General features: G+C 35.6%; 1 protein-coding gene across 1 annotated transcript in view; it reads left to right on the top strand.

Annotated features, from left to right (window-relative positions):
* LOC113071010 (GPI ethanolamine phosphate transferase 2-like) overlaps positions 1–27,849 on the top strand; it is a 135,461-nt gene that overhangs the window by 77,809 nt on the left and 29,803 nt on the right. The window contains exons 9-10 of the mRNA XM_026244390.1: positions 3,419–3,815; positions 18,188–18,386. Of these exons, the coding sequence (XP_026100175.1) occupies positions 3,419–3,815; positions 18,188–18,386 (596 nt within the window). The remainder of the gene's footprint in view (positions 1–3,418; positions 3,816–18,187; positions 18,387–27,849) is intronic.

The raw sequence follows: 27,849 nt of genomic DNA, 5'->3' as shown, positions 1-27,849 counted from the left end.
TTACTTGCTGGTTGGTAGGGATGCACCAAATGTGTGGCCTAAATTATTCGGCCGAAAATAGCAAAAAAAGCTCTTTCATTGTTTGGCCTAACAAGCAAAAAGACCATGCAAAAATGCAAGAATAAAACGTATTCGGTATTTGACATTCGGCCCAGTGTTTAATTTTGTTCGGCAGAAAAAACACAAGAAAAACTGTGCCATGAACAATCCTGTTAGAAGGCTTTTCCATGGATTTACTGTAGTAACACTAACTTCACCATGGTATTGCGGCAGAAATGTGGGATATACATATTATACTATTAATGTGGACATATTAAATGTTTTAAAGAAGTAACGGTTGTTATTTAGCTATAACATTTGTGCATACATTTATACTAAATGTATTTACACTCTTAAAAATAAGGGTGCTTAAAAGGTTCTTCACATCGATGCCATAGAAGAACCATTTTTGGTTCCACAAAGAACCATTCAATCAAAGATTCTTTACCTTTTTATAATCCGAAGAACCTTCTTTCACTACAAATAACTTTTTGTGAAACAGAAAGGTTCTGCAGATTTTAAAAAGTTATTCTATGGCATTGTGAAGCACCTTTATTTGTAAGAGTGTAGGGTACTGTTTTTCACATAGAAACCATATATAGTTGGTTAGTTGGTTACCATGGTAGTGGGGTGCTATGTGGTTTTATCTTTGGTTTTCATGATCAGATTGTGTGATACTATAGATTGCCAATGGTTAATTTGAATAAAAGTAGAGTCCCAATTCAAACAATCAGAATTTTTAAATTTTACCCAGTATATACAGTATGTTGCTGTTTATGTTAATAACATAAATTTACATCTGCATCGTGCCATCAGAGTCAGGAGACAAATCTGTTTTAAACATTTGAAACAATATCACACAGAAAATAATAAGTGTTTTGAATATTGTACCTCAGGTTTGTTCACCTGTGTGGCAAATGTTTGACAAGTTCTGACTAAAAAGAAAAAGAAAAAGTAGTTTAAAACCATAATTAACCATCTGATTTCTACAACTTTCACTCAGGAGAAGAAATGAGTCTTTAATGAAATAAAAATTTTATATTCTTTGTGGTGAATTATCAATATTGACTGATAAGAAATAATTAATCTTGATAATTTCTTCCATATCACCTGCAGCCCTAGGTTGGACTTTTTTCATCCTCGGGACATGATATGAGCAAGGGTTATTTTAGTATTAATATAACTGTATTAAATGTATTAATATTTTACGTTAGCTTTTTAAAATCTCAGTAATAATTTTAGTTTAAATTTTAGTTTTCTGTTCCTTTTATACATTTCTATATTTAATTAGTTTGTTTTTATTTCAGTTTTAGTTCATTTAGTTTTTTTGCTATTATTATTATTATTTCCAGTTAGTCATTTTAGTGCTTCAACTGCACACTTATTTCAGTTCTTTGCAAAGGCACCATTTTAATTGTCAGGTTTATATTTTCATTTATTTCAGCATATTTAAATTAAAAAACAAAAATGTTTAGAAGTTGTAATTTAAGTTTATGATAGCTCTGATATGATCCTGTGATGTTACATGATATGATATTTAGTGTACTGTAAAAAATGACTACAATATGATGAATACAAGATAATTTGACCTAACAGAACTGTATTTTTAATGTTTATTTATAAATCTATAAATGTAATATTAAATATGTATTCTTATTTCTACTTTGTATTATAATATATTATTTTTATTACTTTATGTATGTAAATGTTCATGTTTTTTTTACATAAAAATGTGTTTAGTTTTTAGTTTTTTTATTAAGTATTTCTTAGTATATATTCTATTATTTCTATTTTTATATGTAATATATATATTTATGTTATATGTAATATTTTGCATATATGCACCATTTATATTAGTCAAAATGCTATATTATTTATTTATTTATTTATATTATTCATTTTAAACTTGACTTCTAGTAAAAAAAAAAAAAAAAAATCCTTGAAGCATGATACATTTACTGAAGAAGCGAATCTGAATAAGATATTATGAAGCTGTTTTATTTTGTTTCATATTTATTAGCTGTGTGGGTGTGTGTCTCATTGCACTGGCAGATATTGTTACTTGATTTAATTTGGATTGCACCGAGTGAAAAACTCTGCTACTGCATTATATCTAAACACACCCTAACAACCATATAGCAGTGATCTATCATCCACCCACACTACTGTAACATCATGCAAACACCAGTAATATATTGTTCACAGAAATATAGTTGGTTGATAATATTTTCACCCCGTGTGGCTGCGATTAGAAGGAAAGAAAATGAGTTTCAGATGCAAAGGATTGTGATTACACTTTGATGAGAGATGATGAAAACAAACATTCGTGTCTTCAGAATAACAGGCACTGATGAATCATTTGTAATGAGACCGGAAACATGTATTAAGAATATGATGGGATGTCGTTGTGTGTGATTGTGATTCTGAAGACATCGACCAGTGCACAGGATATCCCTAGAGTAATGAGTGTGTGTGTGTGTATGGCTGTTAGCACTTTCCTTTTGTGTCAACACTGCTCTGCTCCCTGCAGCCCTGCACTTACACACGGTGGCAAACAGTCACAACATGCTCTCTCTTGTGTGTGTGTGTGTGTGTTTGTCTGTTAGCTCAGGGCTCTACACATCAAAGTGCTGTCTGTAGAGTTGTTTTACAGTGTTGGACACCGGTGACTTTGGTGTCAGCGGCGTTTTACTGTCACACACTGTCTGATGTTTCAGTTATTTGTGGTTTTTGCCCTTTTCAACTCTCACCGCTTCACCTTTTCCACTCCATTTCTCTCTCAGTGCATCAGATCTGACTGCTTGGATTGATTATTTAGTGCGTTTAGTGCAAACTTTTGTCTGTATGGAAGATTCCATACGAGATGTGTTGCTGAAAAGATTGATATATTTGGTGTGAATGTATTTCAACGGCATAAAACTGCTCCATGTATCATAATTGTGTGTCTTTTGTTTTTCTGTAGATGTCTGTTTCAAATAAATGCTGTATTTGTGCTTTCTATTCATCAATGGATCCTAGAAAAAGAAATGCAGCGTTGTTTTTCTCAAAAATATAAAGCAGCCTAACAGTTCTCAACATTGATTATGATAAGAAAGCTTTCTTGAGCTGCAAATCAAACATATTCAAATGATTTCTGAAGGATCATGTTACACTGAAGACTGGAGTAATGGTGCTGAGAATTCAGCTTTGATCACAGGAAGAAATGGACTATTTTGTGTGATGTACAGAGTTGCTGTCTGTGTAAAAGCTCCAGATCAGTCACTTGTGAGGCTCTATTCCAGTTAGTATGCTGCCTTAGAAAGTACAGTAGCTGCCTATATAGTAAACAGACTCATTTTGAAACAAGGCTAATATGTCACCCCTCTCTCTCTCATTCTAGGGTTCTGACTGGACTCTGTCGGAGTTGGACGTTCTGTTGCTGATTGGTACAGTGGGTCACACCCTCAGTTTGGCTTCCAGCAGCTTCATAGAGGAGGAACACCAGACTTGGTACTTCCTGCTCAACACGCTGTGCCTGGCCATCTTCCAGGACGTCTGCAGGAAGTACTTCAAGGAGCAGAGGCATGGAGATGAAGAGGACAAGGGGCCTTTGCTTCCCTCCGGTGCTGAGGAAGGACCGTCATTCTTCCCGGCGGTGGAGCTGGGAATGAGTCCGGGCTCGGAGAAATGGCTGGCGCTGGCGACCCCGCTGCTGACCTTGACCTGCTGTCGCCTGCTGAGGTCACTGAACCAGACCGGAGTGCAGTGGGCTCACCTGCCTGACTTTGGACACTGGCCTCAACAGGTAGAACACAGAAATATCACATTTGGTTTTGGGTCCTTATGTGGAGCCTGTTGACGAACTATTATTATGACAAAATACATGACGATTCATTAATATTAGGTAATTTTTATTTATTAACTTTAATCGAATTATTTATTTATTTTTGATTGAAACTTGAATTTTTTCCCCCTCCACAATAGCATTGTATTTCAAGTATATTTTGATGGAAATAAGGTTGCTGATAATCAGAACTTTAGATAGCAGCGAAAGTTTACAATTCTTAATGCTAGTTGCAACAGAAACTAATTTTAGGCTAAATGATATATGTTAAAAAAAAAGTCCACAAACAATAACTGAAGACAAGCTAACAGTCAGTAATACAGTAAAAGCTAATTGCAAACAATAAATAAATGAGACCGAAAAATATATAATAATTTATATAATTAATATTTTTGTTTTTTTGTTTGATTTACATTTATATTGAAGCTCATTTCCACCATGGGATAAAAACAAATGAAATAGTAAATGCAACTTTTTATCTTACGTTTCACTTTTTTTTCCTCACACTTAAGAGGTGAATCTCGTCATTATGACTTTCTTTCTCACAAATACGGGGAAAAAGTCTGATATAAACTCTTTTTTTTGCATTAAAGAAACAAAAAAGAGAACTGCGAGATACAAACTCGGAATTCTTAGGAAGAAAGGCAGAATTGCAAGATATAAAATAATCTTATATAATCTCCGAATTGTGAGAAAAAAAAAAAAAGTTTATTTTTTTATATTTTGCAATTCTGACTTTTTATCAGAATTGTAGTTTTGTATCACACAGAAGCCTCCTGGGGAGCAGCGCAAGTTCTCTTTCACAACTTCTTTTAAATATCAAGCACGTCCTTCAGTCGACTACATTGAACAATAACATGGTTAATTTGACTGATTTTTATGTTAAGTTTTGACTTTTTAAGGAGAAGCAAAAGCTCACCGCTATGAAAGAGAAGAAACAGAATGCGGCACGGTTTTATCCTGATTATTGTGCTTTCATAACTAAAATTCAATGACTCGCACAGTCCTACTAACTAGAACTGTTCAGTCAATTCTGAGGATGTGCTGCTCTGCTCTGAACCTTAGTGAGACGTCTGACTCTCTGCATGGGGAGTTAATGGTGCATTCACACTGACAGCGATTAAATCACCGCAGGTTGTTGGGTCGCTGCGCTGTTGGTTGCTTGTAGGCGTTTCAACTCGACTGCAGTATTCAGCCGTGTCTGGCAGCAGATCTCTGTACAGCATTTTTTTCATATCATACAGTCTCTTGCGCTCAAGTTGACAACTCTCATTGAAAATTAATCGCATCAGTTTGTGGTAATGCTGCGAATCGATGCCATTGTGAATATTGTTAAAATATATTTTACACATATTATTGTAATTATGTAATATTATGTAATATACTGTGAACACTATATAGTATCTAAATTATTTATAATAAATACAAATATATATATATATATATATATATATATATATATATATATATATATATATATATATATACTGTATATACTTATATATAATATATATAAGTGCTGTCAAATGATTAATCACTATTAATCGCATCCAAAATAAAAGTTTTAGTTTACATATGTATGTGTGCTGTGTATATTTATTATGTACATGTAAATACACATACATGCATGTATATATTTCAGAAAAATGTATGTTTATATATTAAATATATTTATTTAGAATATAAAGTATATGAATATAAATATAGACATGTAAATATTTGTTAAATATATTCTGTGTGTGTGTGTTTTTATATGTACATAATAAATATATAAAGAACACACACATATATTATGCAAACATATATATATATATATATATATATATATATATCAGAGGTGGAAAGTAACGAATTACATTTACTCGCGTTACTGTAATTGAGTAGCTTTTTTGTGTACTAATACTTTTTAAAGTAATTTTTTAAATCTGTAATTTTACTTTTACTTAAGTATATTTAGTTTGAAGTATTGTACTTCGCTACATTTTAAAACACATAAATTACGGAGTAAAAATAAATAAATAAATAAATCGCTCCCTGGAAACTATGGCAGTAAATAATGGGCAGGAGGGCAAACTGGCGCTAAAATCGCAAGAAAGATGCAGACGGACAAAACAGGCGCGTTATTAGTGGTGCAGACACAGCTGAAAACGAAACCCCGTGATATTCTGAAGTCTAACTCGAAGGAAATGAAGTGAACCCCTGGCCATATGTATGCTCTATTATGCAGTGTAAGCTGTACTTGCCTAGGAAGACCAAACTAGCAGCTTATAAAATCTCGACAAGACATCAACCCTTTGCAAGAATGTAGAGGTAAGCTAAATAATTGCATTGTTGCATTGGTGGTTAAAATGAAGCTTTGACCTTTTAGCAAGAGGTTTTGCACAAATTAGCCAAAAAGACTGGTGCGAAGTGTGCGATATATATCGTCTGCAATAATTTCATTGTTGTTTTAACAATGTGCGTGCGCATTTACCGTGCGTTCTTTCACTGTGTGATTCAGTCTTGTAAAGCGCATTTAGAATGATCACAAAATTGAAGATATAGGGGCAGAAAATGTACATATTTATATCATTTCATATAGTAAATAAAAATCACACAAAGAATGCCGTCTTTTCTTCCACAAATCAAGATTATATATATATATAAATATATATATATATATATATATATATATATATATATTACAACAGGTCAGTAAACAAGTTAATTAAGAGACTTGCGTTTTAGAAACCATATTGCCTGTTTTTGCTCTATTTTTACAACAAAAAATAATTCCAAACACAGCCACCAAAGCACAGTTTTGCGTCTCTGAGCAACATGACAGTGTTTCGTTCCTGAATGAATCAACCGTTTAAATGATTCGGTTCAATTGCAGTGACTCACTTATTAACAGTGACTTGCTGACACATACTGGCCATTTTAATTTCACATTTAAAGTATCTTTTGATTTTTTTTAAATAATTAATTTCTTAGCATTTCAAATGAGTATTCAACATTTTATGCCTTGTATATCAAAACATTATTCATGCATTTGTAACTGAAGGTTAAATGCATTCTTGTCCTGCACTAAACAGTGTAATACATCTAAATGCCACTTCCAATGAATCTTCTGCATTTCCTCTGCATTAAAAGATGAGTTTGTTGATACTGATTTGCCTGGTTACAGCCCAAATGTTTTATTATTCTAAATAACTGATTCCTTTAATTAAAAACAACTAGTTTGTGATTAATAGGCCTATCCCAGGGGTGTCAAACTCAGTTCCTGAAGGGCCGTAGCCCTGCAGAGTTTAGTTCTAACCCTGCTCCAGCACACATACCATGTAGTTTTCAAATAAACCTAAATGATTAGATTAGCTGGATCAGGTGTGTTTAATTAGGGTTATATCTAAACTGTGCAGGACTGTGGCCCTCCAGGAACTGAGTTTGACACCCTTGGCCTGTCCCATTTTTGACTCTGAAAATGTTAATTTTAAATGAGCTACTTTTTACTTTTACTTGAGTAGATTTTTAGGCTGGTACTTTTACTTGTACTTGAGTAAAATTTAATTAATGTAATGGTACTTTTACTTGAGTATAATATTTTTGTACTCTTCCACCTCTGATATATATATACACACACACACACACAAATCTTGTATATAAAAGTGCATGTGTATTCATTTGCTCGTTCATTCATGCTCGTCCTGTCTTTAGACCAATATTTCCCATATCTGCTTCTTCTCCAAAGCCAGATATGGAGCCCATGCCACAGGTTTGTTGACAATAACCAAGTCACAATGTCAGATCTGTGAAATAAGCACCATATTTTGTTTGAGAGCTGCGTTGGACGATAATCAGTGAATATTGAGTGCTCTGGTCTGTTCCTCAAACAAGACTATGATATGACTTCTGAAGACTCGGACTACAGTCAGACAGCAAGCAATTAATGTCCACAACCTCTGAATCTCACGGTCTCTTTGGTTTTATATCTGAGAGAAGGACTCTGGACTCTCCTGGGCTCATATTCGGACTGCCTGCAGACTTTATTTGGCTAATGAAAAGATCATTTTATGAAAAGAGGACTAATTGCTACACTTAAAATAAGTTTTAATGTATTCATCCCTTTTGTTAAGCATTTTAATTAGTTGGCATTTTAATAATTATTCAGGCTCTTTTCAGGATTCTTTAGTCACACAGAAAGACTGTTAAAGGGACACTGAGTAGGAATTACTCCCATCTAGTGGTGAAATTGTATTTTGCATTCAAACTAATTTTGCTCTCCAGCGCCTCGCTTTTTCAAATGCGCGTTGCATCTATGGTAGGCGATATGTACCAAAAAGCTTTGACAGGATGTCGAGTTTTCCTTCAGGTGAACAGGTGTGTTATTTCAAACAAACTGCAACATGACAACTAACAAACGAATGTTACAGTATGAATTACTGACTGTGGAAAAAATGAAATATTGTAATTAGTAGTTATGTCTAATTTATTCGTTATATTTTCTGAATTATATGCATTGTTAGATATAAAAAAAATATTATAATATAGACTGTAACACTGACTTACCTGTCGAGAAGAAAACTGGCCACTTCAGCGTCTCTTTTGAAATCTTTATCAAGCATTAGCTCTTTCCACCTAGAAAAAGCTTCCCCGACATTAACTCTTGTTTTCTGTAATCTACGGTCACGTTTCCTTTTACGTTCTATTTTTGACTGTTTTGGCGACGATGTTTTCTTCTCCTGTGGCGCGGCATATGTATGGTCCATAATAAGAATGCAATCCAGACTTTTAAACTTGCCGGTGCAGTTTCAAGCGCCTCTCACTGCTCTGTACCTGCGTTTCTGGCTCTGACCGAAAACGCGCTGTGGAAACGCGTTGGCTTAGTACTTTTTGTCCCTCTCTGCTATTATAGTTTTGCAAGATGGCGGAACTACATGGAAGCCTCCGTCGACCTACCCGTCCCATGTATATAAAGATAATAAATTCTTCATTTACAAGGATTAGTTTAAACATTGGCATAGGTATTTGTACACCATTGAGGGCATATTTATGAATAAAAATATTGATTTTAGATAATAAAATACCTAAAAAGTTACTTATTGTCCCTTTAAAGAACCTGGAAAACTGATTAAAAAATTATTAAATCATAATGATGACAAAACTATTTTGCATATATAACAGTTCTGTTGGGGAACATGTTATTTGTCAGCTAACCAAACACGCTCTTGCAGTTTGTTTGATAAATATCCCCCAAACTTCCAGCGTCTAAACACACTTGACCTCGGGCGATTAACTTTGTTCTCTCCTGTGTGTTGTGATCCGCGTGTCTCTGAAAGCGGCACACACACTTCCAGACAGATGGTACAGCGCTGGTCTGTGCCAGCGTTATTCTACCCCATTAGCCAGTATCCAACCAGTCAGCCAATCAAAACCCAGCTTGGTCTCACACAAAGAGCCTCAAGAGGAAATCAACAGACAGAATCTGCCAACAATCCTGAGAGGTTTAATTCCCCTCACCCCCCCATTTAACATTCAGCTTAAATTAAATAAAATTATACTTCTGTTTAGTGTTTTTTTTTATTTTTTTAGTTTTTTCATAGAGCAGTTGCAAGGGCCTATATGCTGCAGTTAATGTAATGTATGTAATATGTTTTAATATGTTACAAGTGACCTTGTAATGAGGTTTCTTGATTTGTAAATTAGTTTTACATGACCACTTTCCACACTTTCTCTATAGTCTCAGCATCACATGTCATGTCCATCTGATAAATAATGCAACAAAAAATTGCAAGCGCTTTCTTCTTGTGCTCTGATTGGCAAATCATTCTCTCCTAGTAGAGAGTAAATGTGATTTTTGCTCAGGCTAATCTGTGTATTTTTAGAGTTATATTTGGTAAATGATATACTTTGTATTTTCTTTTATTTACTTTTCCTTTTTTTTATACAGGAAGCAAACTTTTTTTACTAGCAATAAAATTGTGAAATGCTCATTATGTGAACAATGAATGTCTAATACAGTTGAAGTGCATATAAATAGTATAGAAAATATTAAATAAAATTAAATATACTCTAGCAACAATATTTTTTAATCAAGTTAATCATTAACTTCTTTCATTTTTGTTTATTCTTATTTTTTCTTTCATGACATTATGTTTAGTTTGATGCTGTTTTTATTTTATATTATTTTGTTCTTTTCATTTGCTCTTTTTTCTTAGTTTGGCCATTTAGGTTATTCTATCTTTTTGCTCTTTTGTTCTTTTTTTTCTCATTTTCTCACCAAGACAGCATTTATTTGATAAAAAAACAGTAAAAATAGGTAAAATTGTAAAATATAATTACAATTTGAAATAACTGTGTTATTCATAACAGGCTGTAACAACAGTAGTCCATGAAGGTGCCTAAAAGATGTTCATTTTTATCTGAAATATTCCTTTAACAGCAGCATAGAAGTCAATATTAGTTTCATACATATAAACACAATGCACTCCTACCCACAGAATATAATCTGTGCTCTTTCAGTCTGTAGCTGAAGTGTTCATAGAGGTGGATCACACAAGCTATACATTCAAGCCGACACATCTTTACATTGATGTGTCTTCTCAGATGAGATCATGGATCAATAGCTCCGTCTCTTAAGTGCATTACCTGCCATCCACATCTAAAAAGACTTCAATGCCACACATAAAGACTTTCTTCCGTATTTCTCTCTCTCTCTTTTGACCACAAGCCAGCTCTGATGAAGAATAATTATTGCGGTCGTAATAAATCTCTGCATTCATACAGGAGAGATGGACATGTGCCAGAGTCTCCGGAGCGCTTCGCTGAGGTTACAGGAAGCGGAGCGAGATTTCCTGTCCTTGTGATTTGAAGCGTCCATCGGTGGACTTCTCATTACATATATGGAGCTTATAATTATACGTGCTGCAATGAATCTCAGCGTAGATGGCTTTTATTATGATTATGTTTAAAGCACACAGCATGAGAACGAGTGAACTGATGCGGGAACCGTCTGAGATAATTGAATTGAGTTTAAAAGAATAGTCCATCCAAAATAAAATAAAAAAAAGACATCTTTTACTCACCCTCAAACCTCATAAATTACTTTCTTTAATGAAATGCTGAAGAAGAAATTTGGCTGAAGGATAAAGCTGTTCTTTTTTATACTAATGAAAGTGAATCCAATTCAATATCCTTTTATATCAAAATCGAACATGACACCTTTTTTTGGTAAACTATTCCTATAAGTATTCAGTTTGTGTAAGTTAACTTTGTTTTTAAAAGTTATTGATTTGGAATTTGGAATATTGAGGGGGAAAGTTTTGAGAAGTGTTTTTAATTTTGAACGCTTTGATCTTTTTATTCCAGTTAGATTTTTTTAGATGTGTGTTTCTGTGTTTGGGATTTGGCGGCTTGTATTATTGTTTTAGTTTGCACTAATTAATATTTCATTACCCGGCTGAAACGGGCCCTACGGGGAAGAATCTGCATTATCTCTGCGAGAAACGCTCGCTCCTCTTCCTTCCGCTTAGATCTGTTACTAATGCAAATAGAGCACAGCTTCAACACTTCATCTGAAGGTTGTAAATGATCATTTGCCTTGTTTTTACTAAGGATTTTATACCATCTACACTGCTATTCAAAGGTTTGTCAGTAAAAATGCTTTTATTCGGCAAGGACATGTTCAATTGATCAAAAGTGACAGTAAAGATAATGTTACAAAAGATTTCAAATAAATGCTTTCTATTCACTAAAGAATCCAAAAAATAAAATAAAAAATCAGTGTTTTGAAAAGAATTTTAAGAAGCACAACTCTTTTCAGCACTGATAATAATAATAATTATTATGTAAGCTGCAAAACATCACATTAGAGTGTTTTCCGAAGGATCATCTGAAGACCTGAGTAATGATGCTGAAAATTCAGCTTTAGCATCACAGAAATAACTTACATTTTTAAATATATTAAAATCTGAAACTGTTATTTAAATTTGTAGTGATATTTCACATTATTGCTGTTTGTAATTTGTTTTGATTAAATAAATCCAGCACTAGTGAGCATAAGAGAATTTGAAATGGCAGTTTGGTTCACATATATGAGATTTTCGTTGACTTGATATTACAGTAACTCATTTTTCTTTATTGTAGATTCATGCATTTAAAAACAGCAGCCTGATTCTAGTTTTTTTCTCTGCACTTTGATTCAGAAAAACTGTAGTGAATGGTCACAAACTCCTCTTTGGTTGCGCAAAGGGCTGTTTTATTATTCACCCAAAAATCATGCATGAATGCACACTTGGAAAATAGAAAGCCAGAAATAGTATACAATCAGTGCACCGGATTTGAGAACTCTTATCATTTGATGGCAAAAGATGAATATTTTAAGTGCGGCTGGTTTGCACAAAAACACTTTTACTTGCTTCTTATGAAAGATTTTTATAATCATACGTCATAACTGATACGACACAGTTGACACTTGAGCTGAACTCTAGACTTAAGAACGGTTGCACAAATAAAGTAATTATCCTCTCTTTCGCTAGCTCTGTTAATTTGCTCAGATTGACGGGTCTGTTATTGTCCTGTGCTGACCCCTTTCTGGTACTATCCAGCTTTACTCTGACAGAACACAGCTTTCTCATTTCTGCAATATGTCAGCGTTATTGTTTGAAGAGTCAAATAGGATGGGCCTTGCGTAGTACAGTATTCATTCAAAAGTTCTGCTTAGTAAACATTTGCTGTCGTAAATGAGACGAGGTTTGTGTCTGAATCGACAGGTCTGGACACTGGTTCCTATGCTGCTGTGGTCAACAAAGTCTGAATGTTGCAGTGGGGTTTTTTGTATGTATATGTGTTATATGGCTGTGTAGGTGAGAACACCCCACATCTAAGGTTGAAGGAGGAGAGAAATGAGCAGAATAAATGGATTGGGGTGGGAATGAGAGACTAATCGATTCTCCTGTTGAAAAGCAGATGGTCTTGAGAGCGAACATCCTATAGTGCCTACATAGACAGCTGCCTTTTAAGAGTAACATGCTGACTGAAAAGAAAGCTAAGCTAAACACCATGATACTCTAATAAGTAAAACGTTTACACTATCATCAAATGATTTTAAAAAAATGCGTTTGATCTTGTAAGGAATGCATTACTTGGAAATACTAAAATGGAAATAAACATGTAAATAAAAATATATACTAAAATGATAAAAATGACAAACAAACATAACAAAATTCAACTGTTAAATCTGATAAAGCAGCTTTTGTGAGCGCAGTGCTGCTTTGTGTACAGTGTTGCCGGGGAAACCCCAGCCACCTAGTGGCAAAGAATGAGTTTGCATTTTCATTCAGACCAGTGTGAAAAGTCTTAAGTGGGTGGGCAATATGCTAATGTTTCATGTTGACGTCATCAAGAAACGGCTTTGAAATCGTTTTATAAACACCTTGTTTCAATGATTCAGGGTCGACTCTTTCTTTTGAGAGACAATAACTTTATACATGGTGCACTTTTGGGTGTAAAACTTTGCAGGAGGGCTGTGTAACACATGCATGAAAGGTCATCTCCAAAAATCCATAATAGTGACCCTATTAAGTAAGGGATAATGTACATCCAGCTGGTTGTTCTTACAGAATAAACCCTGACATGGTGATCAGGACCTCAATGCGAAGCACAGCTACACAGCTACTAGCAACATAAGTAAATAATTAGATGTCATATATTGATTTGACTTGACATATTTGAATGCAAAGCTTCCGTGAAGACAGCAGTTGCGAGCAAGCGGCAAATTCAAACTAAACATTTAAGGGAAACTGTGCAAGCAAACCACGACAACATTTCACCACAAAATAATTAAGGCAATAAAATAATTAGGATGAAAATGTTTTAAAACCTATGTCATGATCCGGTCACTGAACCGTTAATTAACCACCAGAGGTCATCATCCACAACACAGACTCTAACACTACACAGTACACCCTGGACCACATTTCCCATGCTCCATTGTACCAATCACATTCACCTGAATACTGTCACACACAGCTGCCACCAATTACACACACACAGCACAATCATCAGACATGCTTTATAACCATTGGACTTCCTCTCACATACCGCTGAGTATTGTTCTGCACATATCCCTCTCCTTATGATAGCTGCGATACCAAGCCATTCCATGTTTGTTTTCATAGTCTTGTTTCAGTTTATAGTTTTCATAGTCTTGCATCAGTTTATTGTTTTTTTTATTATTTGTAGGTTTTACATATTCAAATATTTTTTTTTAAATAATAAAGAAATATTAAAGCATATAACAAAATGGTAGAGGTAGAGCATTGCATTAGCAAGCGCAAGGTTGGGGGTTCGAATCCCAGGGAACACATGTTAGGAGAAAATTGTTAGCCTGAATACAATGTAAGTTGCTTTGGATAAAAGCGTCTTCTAAACAAAATTATTGAATAAAATAATCATTATTCACATAAATCTATTTTTGGTGTTGAATGTCATCATTTCTTTTACGTAGTCCTCATTTACATTTTTTTTCTTTGACTTGTTGCAATATATTCTCAATACCGCCTTACTGTATTTCTCATTCTGGTGACTTTTTTAAGCATCTATTTGCATCAAGATAGCACCTTTGTTTCCTGTAGCTCACTGGGTTTTGGATCTAGGCTTCATATTGAGGAATTTTTCACTCTTATATACTTTCCGGAGCAATCTGAGACTATCATACATGCCCTTGCACTTATTTTGAAACCCGACCCTGAAATGTGCACTTATGCGCCCACACATGCACACAGGTGTGGGTGTGGGGGTGTGTGTGTGTGGAATGCATTAGTATTCTTCAGGCTGTCTCAGAGCAGATAGATGGGGAGCAGAGAGACGCTCAGGGTCACTGGCATCGGGATGAAAATTTCTCTCTCCGTCTGCGTTATCAGTCTTTTTTTCCTCTACTTCCTTTCTTGCGTGCTCTGTCAGTGCCCTCTCTACCTCATTCTTTCCTTCTATCTCTCTCAGTCCCACTCTCCCACTGTCTGCTCCCTCCTCTCACCTAAATAATTGGTCCTAAGTATATTCTGAATATACAAAACAAAATCAGCAATAGTGTTAAGTAACATATCATGTTTATTTCATTCAAGTGCTGTTTTTGGGACAAAGCCGTCTTTAACTACATGTTGTTTTGTGGAGAATCAGACAGTAATTGTAATCAGTGAACTGATTAGTAACCCTGGAGTTTGAGTCTTTTTGGGAACATTACCATCTCAAATCATCTGATTAAATTCTCAGGTCATTTAAACTTATTTACACTAAAAACCTATGTTCAAATATTTTTTTTTTTTTTTTTTTTTTTTTAATGATACACTAAAAGAGCCTCTATAAAAATGAGTCATTTGTTTACAAGTCAGATTATACTGGGCACACCATATATGTGTGTTGTCTTATATTGCCTTTTGTGGTGCTCAGTCTTCAACCACAAACCTAAAGCTCAGATTAAAACCTAATGTTGTTTAATGTGATGCGTTAGATTCAGTAACAGCACTACATAAGAAAGTATTTCATTATGGTAGTCTGTCCAAAAAAAAAGTGTCAGAAAAATGCAGGTGCTCAAGAACCATTGTTGAAGTTGAATGAAGTGTTGTACTCTATGTACTGTATATGTTGCTGAAATAAACTACAAAAACATATTTTTTTTTAATAATGAATGATGATTACAACTAAAATAGATTTTTTAAATAGAGATGTTAGAAAAAAAGCTAATAAATTAATACATAATAAATACTCACAAAGTAATGAAAGTAAAAATATCTTAAATCTAAATAGAAATTACAAAAAACACAATAAAATAAAATGAAAATATGAAGACAAAAGCTAATATTTTTTTATAAATGCTATAATATGTCATTTAGAAATAATTACAAAATGTCTGTTTGTTTGTCTGTCTGTCTGTTCTGTCTGTTCATTCGTTCGTTCTGTCTGTTCTGTTCTGTTTGTCTGTCTGTCTGTCTGTCTGTTTGTCTGTTCTGTCTGTCTGTTCTGTCTGTTCATTCGTTCGTTCGTTCTGTTCTGTTTGTCTGTCTGTCTGTCTGTTCTGTCTGTTCATTCGTTCGTTCGTTCTGTCTGTTCTGTCTGTTCGTTCGTTCATTCTGTCTGTCTGTCTGTTCGTCTTTTCTGTCTGTTCTGTTTGTCTGTCTGTTCTGTTCTGTTCTGTTTGTCTGTCTGTCCGGTGTGTCTGTTCTGTCTGTCTGTCCTGTCTGTCCGGTGTGTCTGTTCTGTCTGTCTGTCCGGTCTGTCTGTCTGTTCTGTCCGGTCTGTCTGTCTGTTCTGTCTGTCTGTCTGTCCGGTCTGTCTGTCTGTTCTGTCTGTTCATTCGTTCGTTCGTTCTGTCTGTTCTGTTCTGTTTGTCTGTCTGTCTGTCTGTCTGTTTGTCTGTTCTGTCTGTCTGTTCTGTCTGTTCATTCGTTCGTTCGTTCTGTCTGTTCTGTCTGTTCGTTCGTTCATTCTGTCTGTCTGTCTGTTCGTCTTTTCTGTCTGTTCTGTTTGTCTGTCTGTTCTGTTCTGTTCTGTTCTGTTCTGTTCTGTTCTGTTTGTTTGTCTGTCTGTCTGTCTGTCCTGTCTGTCTGTCTGTTCTGTCTGTCTGTCTGGTCTGTCTGTCTGTTCTGTCTGTCTGTCTGTCCGGTCTGTTCTGTCTGTCTGTCCGTTCTGTCTGTCTGTCTGTTCTGTCTGTCTGTACGTTCGTTCGGTCTGTCTGTCGGTTTGTTCTGTCTGTCTGTCTGTTCGTCTGTTCTGTTCTGTCTATCTGTCTGTTCTGTCTGTCTGTCTGTCTGTCCGTTCTGTCTGTTCTGTCCGTTCTGTCTGTTCTGTCTGTCTGTCTGTCTGGTCTGTCTGTCTGTCCGTTCTGTATGTCTGTCTGGTCTGTCTGTTCTGTCTGTCTGTCTATCTGTTCTGTCTGTTCGTTCTGTCTGTCTGTCTGTCTGTCTGTCTGTCTTTCTGTTTGTTCTGTCTGTCTGTCTGTTCATTTGTTCATCTGTTCGTCTGTTCTGTTCTGTTCTGTCTGTTCTGTCTGTCTGATCTGTCTGTCTGTCTGTCTGTTCTGTCTGTCTGTTCTGTCTTTCTGTCTGTTCTGTCTGTCTGATCTGTGGGTAATGAGCAGTATATTGTGTGGATACATGTCAGTGCCACATTCTTGCACACCTTTAGCACTCACCTTTCCTTTCTTTCACTACACACACACACACACACACACACACACTCACTCACCTCTTCTTCACACCAGGACAAACACCTCATCATGTCCACACTGCCGACACACACACACACACACACACACACACACACACACACACACATCTTTTGGCCTGGCCTGTGTGGCCCACATCTGATTACATTAGATGAGAGGAGCACTCTAGCTGCATTCTGAACACTCACTCACACACACACACACACACACATGCTGCGCCTCAGTTTCTCTGCCTCCTGAATTCTGATGGACTGATACATCTGACATTATTTGAGATTTTTAACATTGATATCAATAATAAGACTTGTTACCTCCCTCTTGTATCAGTCCCAAATTGTTCATGACTTTTAACTCAACTTTAGCCAAAGGTCTGATAACATTCTCTTTTTTTATATTTGAATTACAGATTTATTTATTACATGTTTATACTAGGTTGATAATGATAATGAAAAAAAACATTAAATATGTTAAGTACACAGTCTTGAAACTTTCTTTTTCTCTCATTTTGTTTTAGTAATATTAATATTATCAATGTGAAGTAATAATTAATATAATATTTCTGACTTTTGACTGAGTAACATTTTATAATCTGGTGTATGTTTGTTTTTGAGTGTTCAATCTTCAACCAGGGTTTATGTATTTATTTATTTATTTTTGCATTTGTCCTTGCAGATTTTAGCTGATCAGGGCCATCTAACGTAGGAACTTTGACTCTATGATGCATTTTATTTGCCTAAATGTGATTGTTTATCATTAATCTCAGTGCCAAGACAGTGTAGTTGTGGATTTCCAAGTTCCCAGGTCACATGTTGTATTGCTGCTAGATGTTCTATTGCACTTTACCAAGTAAAAAATGTGAAATTCTAAGCTAAATGGAATGCAACGTATTTGGAGCAGTGCGATTTTCGACATCCAATCCAAATGGAAACACCAACAAAGTGTGTTACTGCAAAGAATCTCAGCATAACGTGGAGGATTTGTTGCATCATGTCTGTTTATGCTATTATACAGTGTTTGCTTTGAGTTCAAATCATTAGGGGTTTGTCTTTCTGCTGTTTTATATTCAGCGTTTGCATGCATATGTAAGAAGAACATGTCTGCCCTGTTATTTATTCACTGTGTGTGTGTTTTCAGTGGGGATCATAAGGCGTTCCTCTCTTTGTTGGCGGCAGTGTCTCTGGTTCTGATCTTTCTCCTGGTTCAGCGTCACTGCTCACTGGTGTCTAAGATCGCTCTGGCTCTCGGCCTGCTCGGAGTTTACAGCTATCGCGCCGCCGTCGGAAATGTCCTGTTCCCATGGCAACACAGCAGCCGTGCCGTCTCCAAGTAAGTTTGATGATATTTAAATATCTTATTGACATTCCTTGAATGTCAGGTAGTGAATAAATTAGCTCCTCTCATTATCATTGTTTGTTGAATTGTCTGAAGTTTTTTCGCTAACTTTATGTCCGTGAGCTCCTCTCGTTGGAAACCTGGCTCTCGCTAAATGCAGGGATAAAGTGTTTTTCGAGGGGTTTAAACGCGAGTGCTTGACCTAAGAGGCTTCCATTCTGACTGCAGTGAGTGGAGGTTTGTTTAGTGTAGACTCAGAAATGATTAAAGGGAATAGTTCACCCAAAAAGGATTTAAACAATTGATAGTAGCCATTGACTTCCATTGTATGGAAAAAAAATACTATGGAAGCCAATGGGTACCGTCAGCTGTTTGGTTACGAACATTCTTCAAAACATCTCCTTTGTGTTCAACAGAAGAAAGAAAATCAGGTTTTGAACAATCTCTGATAGTGAGTAAACGATGACAACATTTTTGGGAGAACTATCGATTTAAGAGAAATTACAGGAAATAGAGCTCAAATACTTCTGTCTTTGGCTTTTATGAGACCATTGATGCTTTGGTCCAGAAAGGACTGAAATCAGAGTCCAAATATGGTTAGCAAATCAGCACACAGCAGACTAACCCTTTTTACCATGTATTGTGTCTTGTGTTCACAAACACCCAGATGGAGGACATTAGATCATATTTTGGGATTGTTGCTGGTTTTGAGGCTCATTGAGCTCCTCTGTGACAGAGCTTGTGTACGAAAATAAACTTGCTGCCAATACATCCACAACATGCTATGAGCATGAAATAAATACTGCTGCTGCACATATATCATATTTGAAATAAACCCCATATATAACATAGATGAATCATCCCATAGCAGATATATACAGATGGAGCTGTGGAAGGTGGAGGGTTTCTGAAGTGCGCTGCTACAGCAAATGCTAACCAAGTATTTGAATGTTGAGCAGCATCTGATTGGCTGCTGATACGATACGAACCAATCAGCTGCACCATGTGATGATTGCATTATGTCAAATTGAGTCAGACCTTTTGGACTGCAACATCTAGAAATTCGTTGCAGAAATTTGGATAAATACATACATCACGTGAAAACAGTAAGATGACATGCAAGAAGTGCTACAATGGTCGTTCACGTAATCCAACAAAGCCTTGTTTTTATGGCAAGTTTTCTCTTTCAGGTCAACTACTGTGATGGTGAAGATTGTGAAAAGTTAGCTGTGCGCTTGCAGTGCATCCGTCGGTCAAGCATTCTCATATGCATTTGTGCACTCGTGTAGAGTGTGTTTGACCTAAAAGAGTCTTAGAGCACTATTACTATTCCAGTTCTTCACTGGTATATGCATTGAGTTTTCTGAGTCACACACACAGTTCCAGTTTACTCTTGTGACAAAATCTTGCTGCTCGCCTCTTCCCCTTGACATTTACTCCCACCTAATTAAATCTTTGACCTCCTGCCCTTGGTGTAGCGCCACAGGCTGTGTTCCATTACACGCTCTCCATATGAGAGAGTAGCACGAGGCTGAGGTAATTGGCAGTGCCACCCTGTGCCACCAGAGTCACTCTTACACTCATTAATCACTGCAGGACATTGTTTATGTTGCCCCCGGCAACCTCTGGCTCTTCTGTTAAGCAGACGTCCGCTGACTTCCACCCCATCATTTAGACACGCTCTCTCCCGCGTTTTCTGTCTTTTTAATCACATTTTCTGCCTTTGACCCAAATTAATGTTGTTTGTAGTCCATTTACAGGAGTTGTTCAGCTAAAAATTATAATTTATATTTGTCATTTCAAACCAGTATGATTTATTTTCTGTGGAAATGTTTTTGTTTGTTTATTTGTTTGTTTGTTTTATTATTATTTTTTCATGCAAATAAAATAAATGGGAACTGAGGGTTTCAAAAAAGTTCCCATGTATTTAAATTGCCTTTCAAGTATAATGACCACGTGGTGAAATCACAGCACTGAATATGGCAAAAAGAGTTAAAAGAGCCAATCACCTTACTGATGAAAGCATCATCTCATTGTTTTTCCCCAGAATATACTTGCACTTTATCTGCACCAACCGGAGAAATAACATTTTTGACATATTTTATATAAAGATGCAAAATTGAATATGGATACAGTTAATATTTTTTTGTATTTAATGTTTGTTTATGTATATTACATGCAAAAAATATAACATTTTATTATGCGTTTATATATATTTATATTCAGATTTTTATATTATCGGTTTTCTTTTTTAGCATTACCTTAATGCTGCGGTAGGGAACTTTTGACGCTCTAGCGGTTAATAAACAGAACTGCTTGCGTCTTCCGGAAGAACATCGTAGCCGGAACTACTTCTCTCTGTTTATGTCTATGAAGAATCACAAAGGTACTGGGTTACTCCGCCGCGGTACCCCCGAAACAATCTAAAATAGTCCGAATATAAACACTTATTATAGGTGCACCCAAGTGATTCAGGACAAGCTAAAAACACGGTTTGGAAAATGGATTCATGGTGTACTCGCTTATTATATACATTTTTCTACATTTTGAACACAAACAAAGTTACGGACCGCAGCTCTGATTGGTTGATTTCTTACCGGGAGCGGTCGGTAACTGCAAATGGCAATAGGACACTGGGAGGAGCCAGAGGAGCTTGATTTTTTTTCACAGATTATCTGTCTCATATTCTACTGTCAGAACATAATGACATGTTTAATAAATATGTAAAAAATATTTTTTTTACAAAAGTTCCCTACTGCACCTTTAAGTTCTAGTAATTTTAGTAATTTAATGTTTTTGTATTTTTTGTATTTTTTAGTAGTTTTTATAAGTTTTAGTTTATTTGGATTTAGTTGTTTTATTACTTCATGTTACTCTACTGTTGACTTGGGAATTAGTCGAAATCAGTTTAAGGGTCTTTTATATTTCATCTTATTTCAGAAGTTTATTTTATTTCACAGTTTTTTTTAATTGTTTAAATTAAAAAAAAAAATTATTATCGAAGTAATATAAATTTATATTACTTTTTATTTTGTTTAATATTTATCTAAATTTGATTACATTTTGCTTGTTGTTGAATATGGTTCTGTTGTGTTTCTGTTTGTTAATAATTTAATTTATTAATTTAAGACCTCACTTAAGCAAGTCAAGTGACACATGGCCATCCAGAGAAGTGACTTGCTTAAGTGAGGTCTTTGGTGATAAATGTTTGACTGTGCCGACATATATAATCACACAAGAGCCAACAAACAAGTAAAAACTGTCCACGACTGCTGATTCAGTTCTTCTTCTGTGCTGTGTGATCTAGCCAGTAGCACATTTAATACCTTTCTGAATAGATATGTAAATCACTGATATGCTTCACGCTGCTTTTAGAGGTGTAAACAACCTTGAGTCTGTTTTGCATCTGATTTATTCGTGTTAAAAGACCAAAACAAGAATTATTGCACCACATGCATGAAACAAGCTACTAAACAACTCAGCGTGTGGTATTTAGTCCATCCAAAATAGGTTTCTTCATGTAAACAAGAAGTATTAATAGCTTTTCTGATATCATAAGCATATTTTTAGCATGTTCACATAATTCTGTTAGACAGCATCACATCTTGCATACCAGCCAATCCCAGAATGTAATGCAACAAGGTCAGTGAAAAAATAATACAAATCTAAGCTTGATTTTGAGCTCGTTGTTTGGTTTTGCTTTTTTGAAATATTGTTCCACCTTTAAATAAAATATAAATTAAACAAAAGCACATTCAAATGTAGTGGTTGAAACCAAAAACACAAACACACAAAGGATGGAGTGAAAAGATGTCAAGCAAGATGCTTTTTTTAATCAGAGTTTATGCTCAAAGCTGTTTACGGGGGAAATGATTGTTGTCAGAGAAAGCTGAGCGCAAAAGAAATTAGGAGTATTTGAGTGTGGAAAATGAAGTGTGGGAGCGTCTGGGTTTAGTAGTGACAGTATGAGCTGAAGTGAACTTCATAAACTGTTGTCTGAAAGGCATCTTACATGCAGAATAAAGAATTCCCACAGTCAGACGACTTCAACAATGTCTGTGTTTACCGTCAGAGAGGAAACCATGATTTACAGAAGCACTTCTCAAGGGACAGAGGAAATATTGTGAGATTGTACAGGTCTGGCGAAATCACAGCGCTTTGAGCATTAAAGCTTAATATTTTGTCTTGCAGATATGTGCACAAGCCAGAGAAATGAGCTGAAGCGTAGCCAGTTCATGCAGGAAAATAATATGGAAAAACATAAAGAAAAAATTCAGAGAAGATGTACTCGCTGAAATAAATACATATCCAAGTAGTAATTCCACTGTTGATAACTGGTTGATGAATGCGCTGTAATCATTATTTTTTTTAGTACTTGTGAAATGATTGATGCCCATATATTGCATTGTGTGGATGTTTTAATAATATTGATATTATTCCATCCAACAGCCAGCCTGTTTTTGACGGACAAGATAACATGCATAAGTAGTGAACTGTTTGATTTAAAGATAAATAATAAAACATGCTGGAGGCATTCGGAAATGACTTTTGCATAGTGAATTATACTTAGTTTACAGAATGACGCTTATTTTGTTACATAAGTCGTGTTACTCAGAAATGGACGTTTTAAAAAGAAAATGCATTCATCCGTCGCAAATTTGTTGATATTTGAAGTTCTTTATTTTATTTTATTTTTTTTTTACCAGGAGTTGAGTGGTTTTAATAGGATGTTTAATCTGCTAAACATGATTTTATACTTAGAACCAAACATGATTTTTATGTATTTTTTCTGTTAGGTTACCAATGTAACATTCATAATCAACTAAAGCAGCAGTTACGTGTCTCTGCATGTAGGGTCTTCCAAACGCCACTTATGAGAAAGTACTGCCCTGCACCCTTGAGAGCACTCGCCTCAAGTGCTCTGCCCTCCAGAGTGAGCTGGCCACAGTACTTGATGCTCACTTTCAAGTGGAATTTGCCCCTTTTTTCCTCTGCTTTTTGGTTCCAAATGCATCTGAAGAGAGTAATTAAAAGCACTCGTGCACACCTGCGTCAGGACGAGGCCTATAGAAAGCTCTGTATTTTTATCCTGATTAATCTAGGGCTATGTGTTGTGCTGACACCTGATTTGAGAGTGTTTATGCATGTGGATCCCACACAGAGATGGAAATTTATTCTGCTTCAGATCAAGAAATAGACACATTACTGTGCGCATGCACTCACATAATTCTCTTCTAAAGCAATTCGAGATATTTTGTATATAAAGTGTGGCGTGTGGCACGTCTCGCACAGTTTTTGCTATGAACATAAGTGATATCTCAAATCGGCTTTGAGGACAGGTGTGCTAGTGCTTTTCTGAGCAATCAGATGTGCGATTTCTGTCCCGCAGACAGTGAAATAATCCCATAGGGATGGTCTTGAGCTGTATCAGTGGACCAGAATATCATCAGAGAGATGGATATGGGCTATTGTGGCCACTTTGCGATTAACCTGAACATCATGGCAAAACCCTAGCAATGATGGCACAAGTTTTGCATGTGTTTATATTAATCATAATAACCCGAATGACACTGTGTCAAAGTGCTCTAATGTACGGCTAAAATGTATTTTAGTTTTTAATGCATTTATTTATTTTGTTTATTTGATTAAACTTATTTTTATTCAATATACATTTTTTATTTATTTATTCATTTATCCAACCTTTTATATTTTTCATGTTTTTGTTTCTTCTTTTATTGATTTTTACTAGTTTGTTCATTCATTCATTCACTTTTCTTTATAAGAATTCATCACACTAGCAACATTTGTTTTTGTTTCGTTTTATTAATGCATTTTTATTTATTGTTTATTCAATTTAGAATGTTTGATCTCGTCAGTAAAGCCGGTTCTCTAATCAGCGGCAAATTCCATCAGGTGCGTGATTTCACATAGAGCAGCGGTTACTACACAGAGCCGTTGTTAACTTAGAAGCTGCGAAAATCCATGTTCATCATCAGCGTTTATTTGCGCAACTAGTCAGTTAACAACGGCTCTGTGTAGTAACCGCTGCTCTATGTGAAATCACGCACCTGATGGAATTTTACGCTGATTAGAGAACCGGCTTTACTGACGAGATGCGCATTAACGAACGGCCGATCTCGATCGGTGCACCCCTAGCAACTGCCCCAAACACCCTAGCAACCATCTAGAATACCCTAGGAGTCAGGGCATGACTCTTGCTTATGTTTATGTTGCTCATAATAACCTGCGTGACTCTAAGTTGAAGTGCTGTGCTCTAGGGTGAAATGTCATTGTTCTTTCATTTCCTCCAAAACCAGACGGACAGCTGTGGGCACACAGATCAGCAACACTGGAATTGAATAAAACAGAGAGACGGGGGTGAATGAATAAATAAACAGACATTTCGTGTCTTCAGCATATTTATTGAGTTTATGTGAGGCGGTGCGTGGGGTCTGTTGTCTGGAGACCGCTGAACACGTTCTTGCACAAAGTTTTCCTTTATTAGAGCGGACATTTTTATATCTGACGCAATATCTGGCAACCCAAACCACCTCTCTTTCACACACACATGCTGATATTATTGTTATTTTTTTGTGTGCATTTCACACACCTTCAGTACCAGACTGAAACCAGTCAGATCGAGTGAATCGCTGGCAGAACACAAAAATTATAATATTATTTAGATGAGTGCTACACACAAAATGGACAAACTTCAGTCTGGTTGGCTAGATCAGCACAGTTTCTAAGAGTAGGGATGGTTTTCACTGGATTTGACATAGTTTTCAAGGTGTATAATGTTTGAATCCAGCATGTTGTAGAAAGAGCCCCACTTGCATGGTTTTGCCTAATGAAGATTGACCTCATTTAAATATGCATGTGGCAGCACTGTAAAAGTGCATACGCAGCTGGTTTTGTTGAATGCTGTAATGTTGAAGATCAAATATGTTCAGATTAATGCATCATCTTATCATCTTCACTTTCACTGTTATTTGTCACTGGAAACTTTAGGTTATTGGCTTCTAAACCATTCAAGTCTTGTGTCTTGAACTTCAAGACACACTGCCAGCATGAACATGAGTTTGGGACATGATTCCAGGGCAGTTATTGTTTTTTTATTAAGAAGCTTTTGCTGACACCAGCGAACTCAAGTGCACTGCTGTTACTTTTGCTCATTCTGTGACACAACAGAGCTTTAAAAATGATTATATATACAGGTGCATCTCAATAAATTAGTTTATTTCAGTAGTTCCACTCAAATTGTGAAACTTGTGTATTAAATTAATTCAGTGCACAAGCTTTGGTTCTTTTAATTGTGATGATTTTGGCTCACATTTGGCTCACAAAAAACCACCAACATCTCAACAAATTAGAATACTTCATTAGACCAACAAAAGAAACTTTTTAGTGAATTGTTGGCCTTCTGGAAAGTATGTTCATTTACTCTACATGTACTCAATACTTGGTAGGGGCTCCTTTTGTTTTAATTACTGACTCAGTTCGACTTGGCATGGAGGTGATCAGTTTGTGACACTGCTGAGGTGGTCTGGAAGCCCAAAAGTGCTCCAAAATTTGGAGCAAAACTTGGTAAATGGTTGCAGTGACTTTGGTTTTCAAAAAACATAATGGACCAACACCAGCAGATGACACTGAACCCCAAATCATCACAGACTGTGGAAACTTAACACTGAACTTCAAGCAACTTGGGCTATGAGCTTCTCCATCCTTCCTCCAGACTCTAGGACCTTGGTTTCCAAATGAAATACAAATCATGTTCTCATTTGAAAAGAGGACTTTGGACCACTGGGCAACAGTCCAGTTCTTCTTCTCCTTAGCCAAGGTAAGACACTTCAGAAGTTGCTTAACAAGAGGAATAAGACAACTGTAGCCAAATTCCTTATCACGTCTGTGTGTGGTGGCTCTTGATGCCTTGACCCCAGCCTCAGTGCATTCCTTGTGAAGTTCACTCAAATTCTTGTATTGATTTTGCTTGACATTCCTCATAAGGTTCTCTCGGTTGGTTGTGAATCTTTTTCTTCCACACGTTTTCCTTCCACTCAACTTTCTGTTAACATGCTTCACTTTAAACCCTGATAAGTTCACAGAACTCAAAAAATATTTTGTAACAGATTACACAAAAACATTTAAGTGATGTTTTTAAATGTTTTAAGTTTACATAAACTTAAAAAATTTAATTCCAGTTGCCTTAAATTATCTCAGAGTTATCTTAAACAATTATATTTCTGAACTTATAATTAGGGAGTCATTCACTCATAATTTTATCTATTTTTCAACTCCTATAATGTGGGAAATACACTCAAAATTAGGCTTTTGCTGTCCATCCTCAGTCTAACCACAGACTCTACTCTTCGCCACAATGGTAACACTACAAATCCAACATAACATAAACCTTTGTAAAATCTAATATAACACAACATTTATGTATTAACTTATGTCCCTCTATGTTAATCTTGTGTAAAAACACACAAAATAACACTTCATTTCTAAATTTATTTTCCTTGTTTTCTGATGCAAAGCATGCTGGGAACTAGAAAACACAATCATTTTAAGTTCACCTCACTACAACAAATTTTTGAGTTAACAGAACTTATTTAAATTAAGTCCAATGAACTTTCCTTATTATTTGAGTGCAATTAACTAATTTAATTTGATTAATTTCACTGTTCGGTTTTACAGTGTTGGATACAGCACTCTGTGAACAGCCAGCTTCTTTGGCAACGAATGTTTTTTGGCTTACCCTCCTTGTGAAGGATGTCATTGATTGTCTTCTGGACAACTGTCAGATCAGCAGTCTTTCCCATGATTGTTTAGCCTAGTGAATCAAGCTGAGAGACCATTTTGAAGGCTCAGGAAATCTTTGCAGGTGTTTTGAGTTGATTAGTTGATTGGCATGTCATCATATTCTAATTTGTGGAGATAGTGAATTGGTGGGTTTTTGTTAAATGTGAGTCAAAATCATCACAATTAAAAGAACCAAGGACTTAAACTACTTCAGTCTGTGTGCGTTGAATTTAATACTCACGTTTCACAATTTGAGTTGAATTACTGAAATGAACTTTTCCACGGTATTCTAATTTATTGAGAAGCAGCTGTAGTCTAGTGGGATTTGACTGTGCAGTCTGTTCATCCACAGCAGTTTAGTGGAACTAGTTTAGCAGCACCCTGTTACTGAGGAGGCGGGGTCTGCGAGGAACACCTTTTGACTGGAGCTCAGTCTTCCATCTTTCTTTCTTTCTTTCTTTCTTTCTTTCTTTCTTTCTTTCTTTCTTTCTTTCTTTTTCTCCATTAGTTTGATCTTTCATTTTGTTTTTCTTTTTGTTTATTAGTTCAATCATATTATTTTATTTTTGTTTGTTTACTTATTGATTGATTGATTCATTTATTTATTTATTAATTCCTCCAGTTGTTTAAATGTTCATTAATTTATTCAGATTGTTTC

The sequence above is a fragment of the Carassius auratus genome, unplaced genomic scaffold (assembly GCF_003368295.1).
Source record: "Carassius auratus strain Wakin unplaced genomic scaffold, ASM336829v1 scaf_tig00005670, whole genome shotgun sequence".
Taxonomy (NCBI): domain Eukaryota; kingdom Metazoa; phylum Chordata; class Actinopteri; order Cypriniformes; family Cyprinidae; genus Carassius; species Carassius auratus.
The sequence above is the reverse complement of the archived record's forward strand: the minus strand, read 5'-3'. Positions and strand labels throughout refer to the sequence as shown.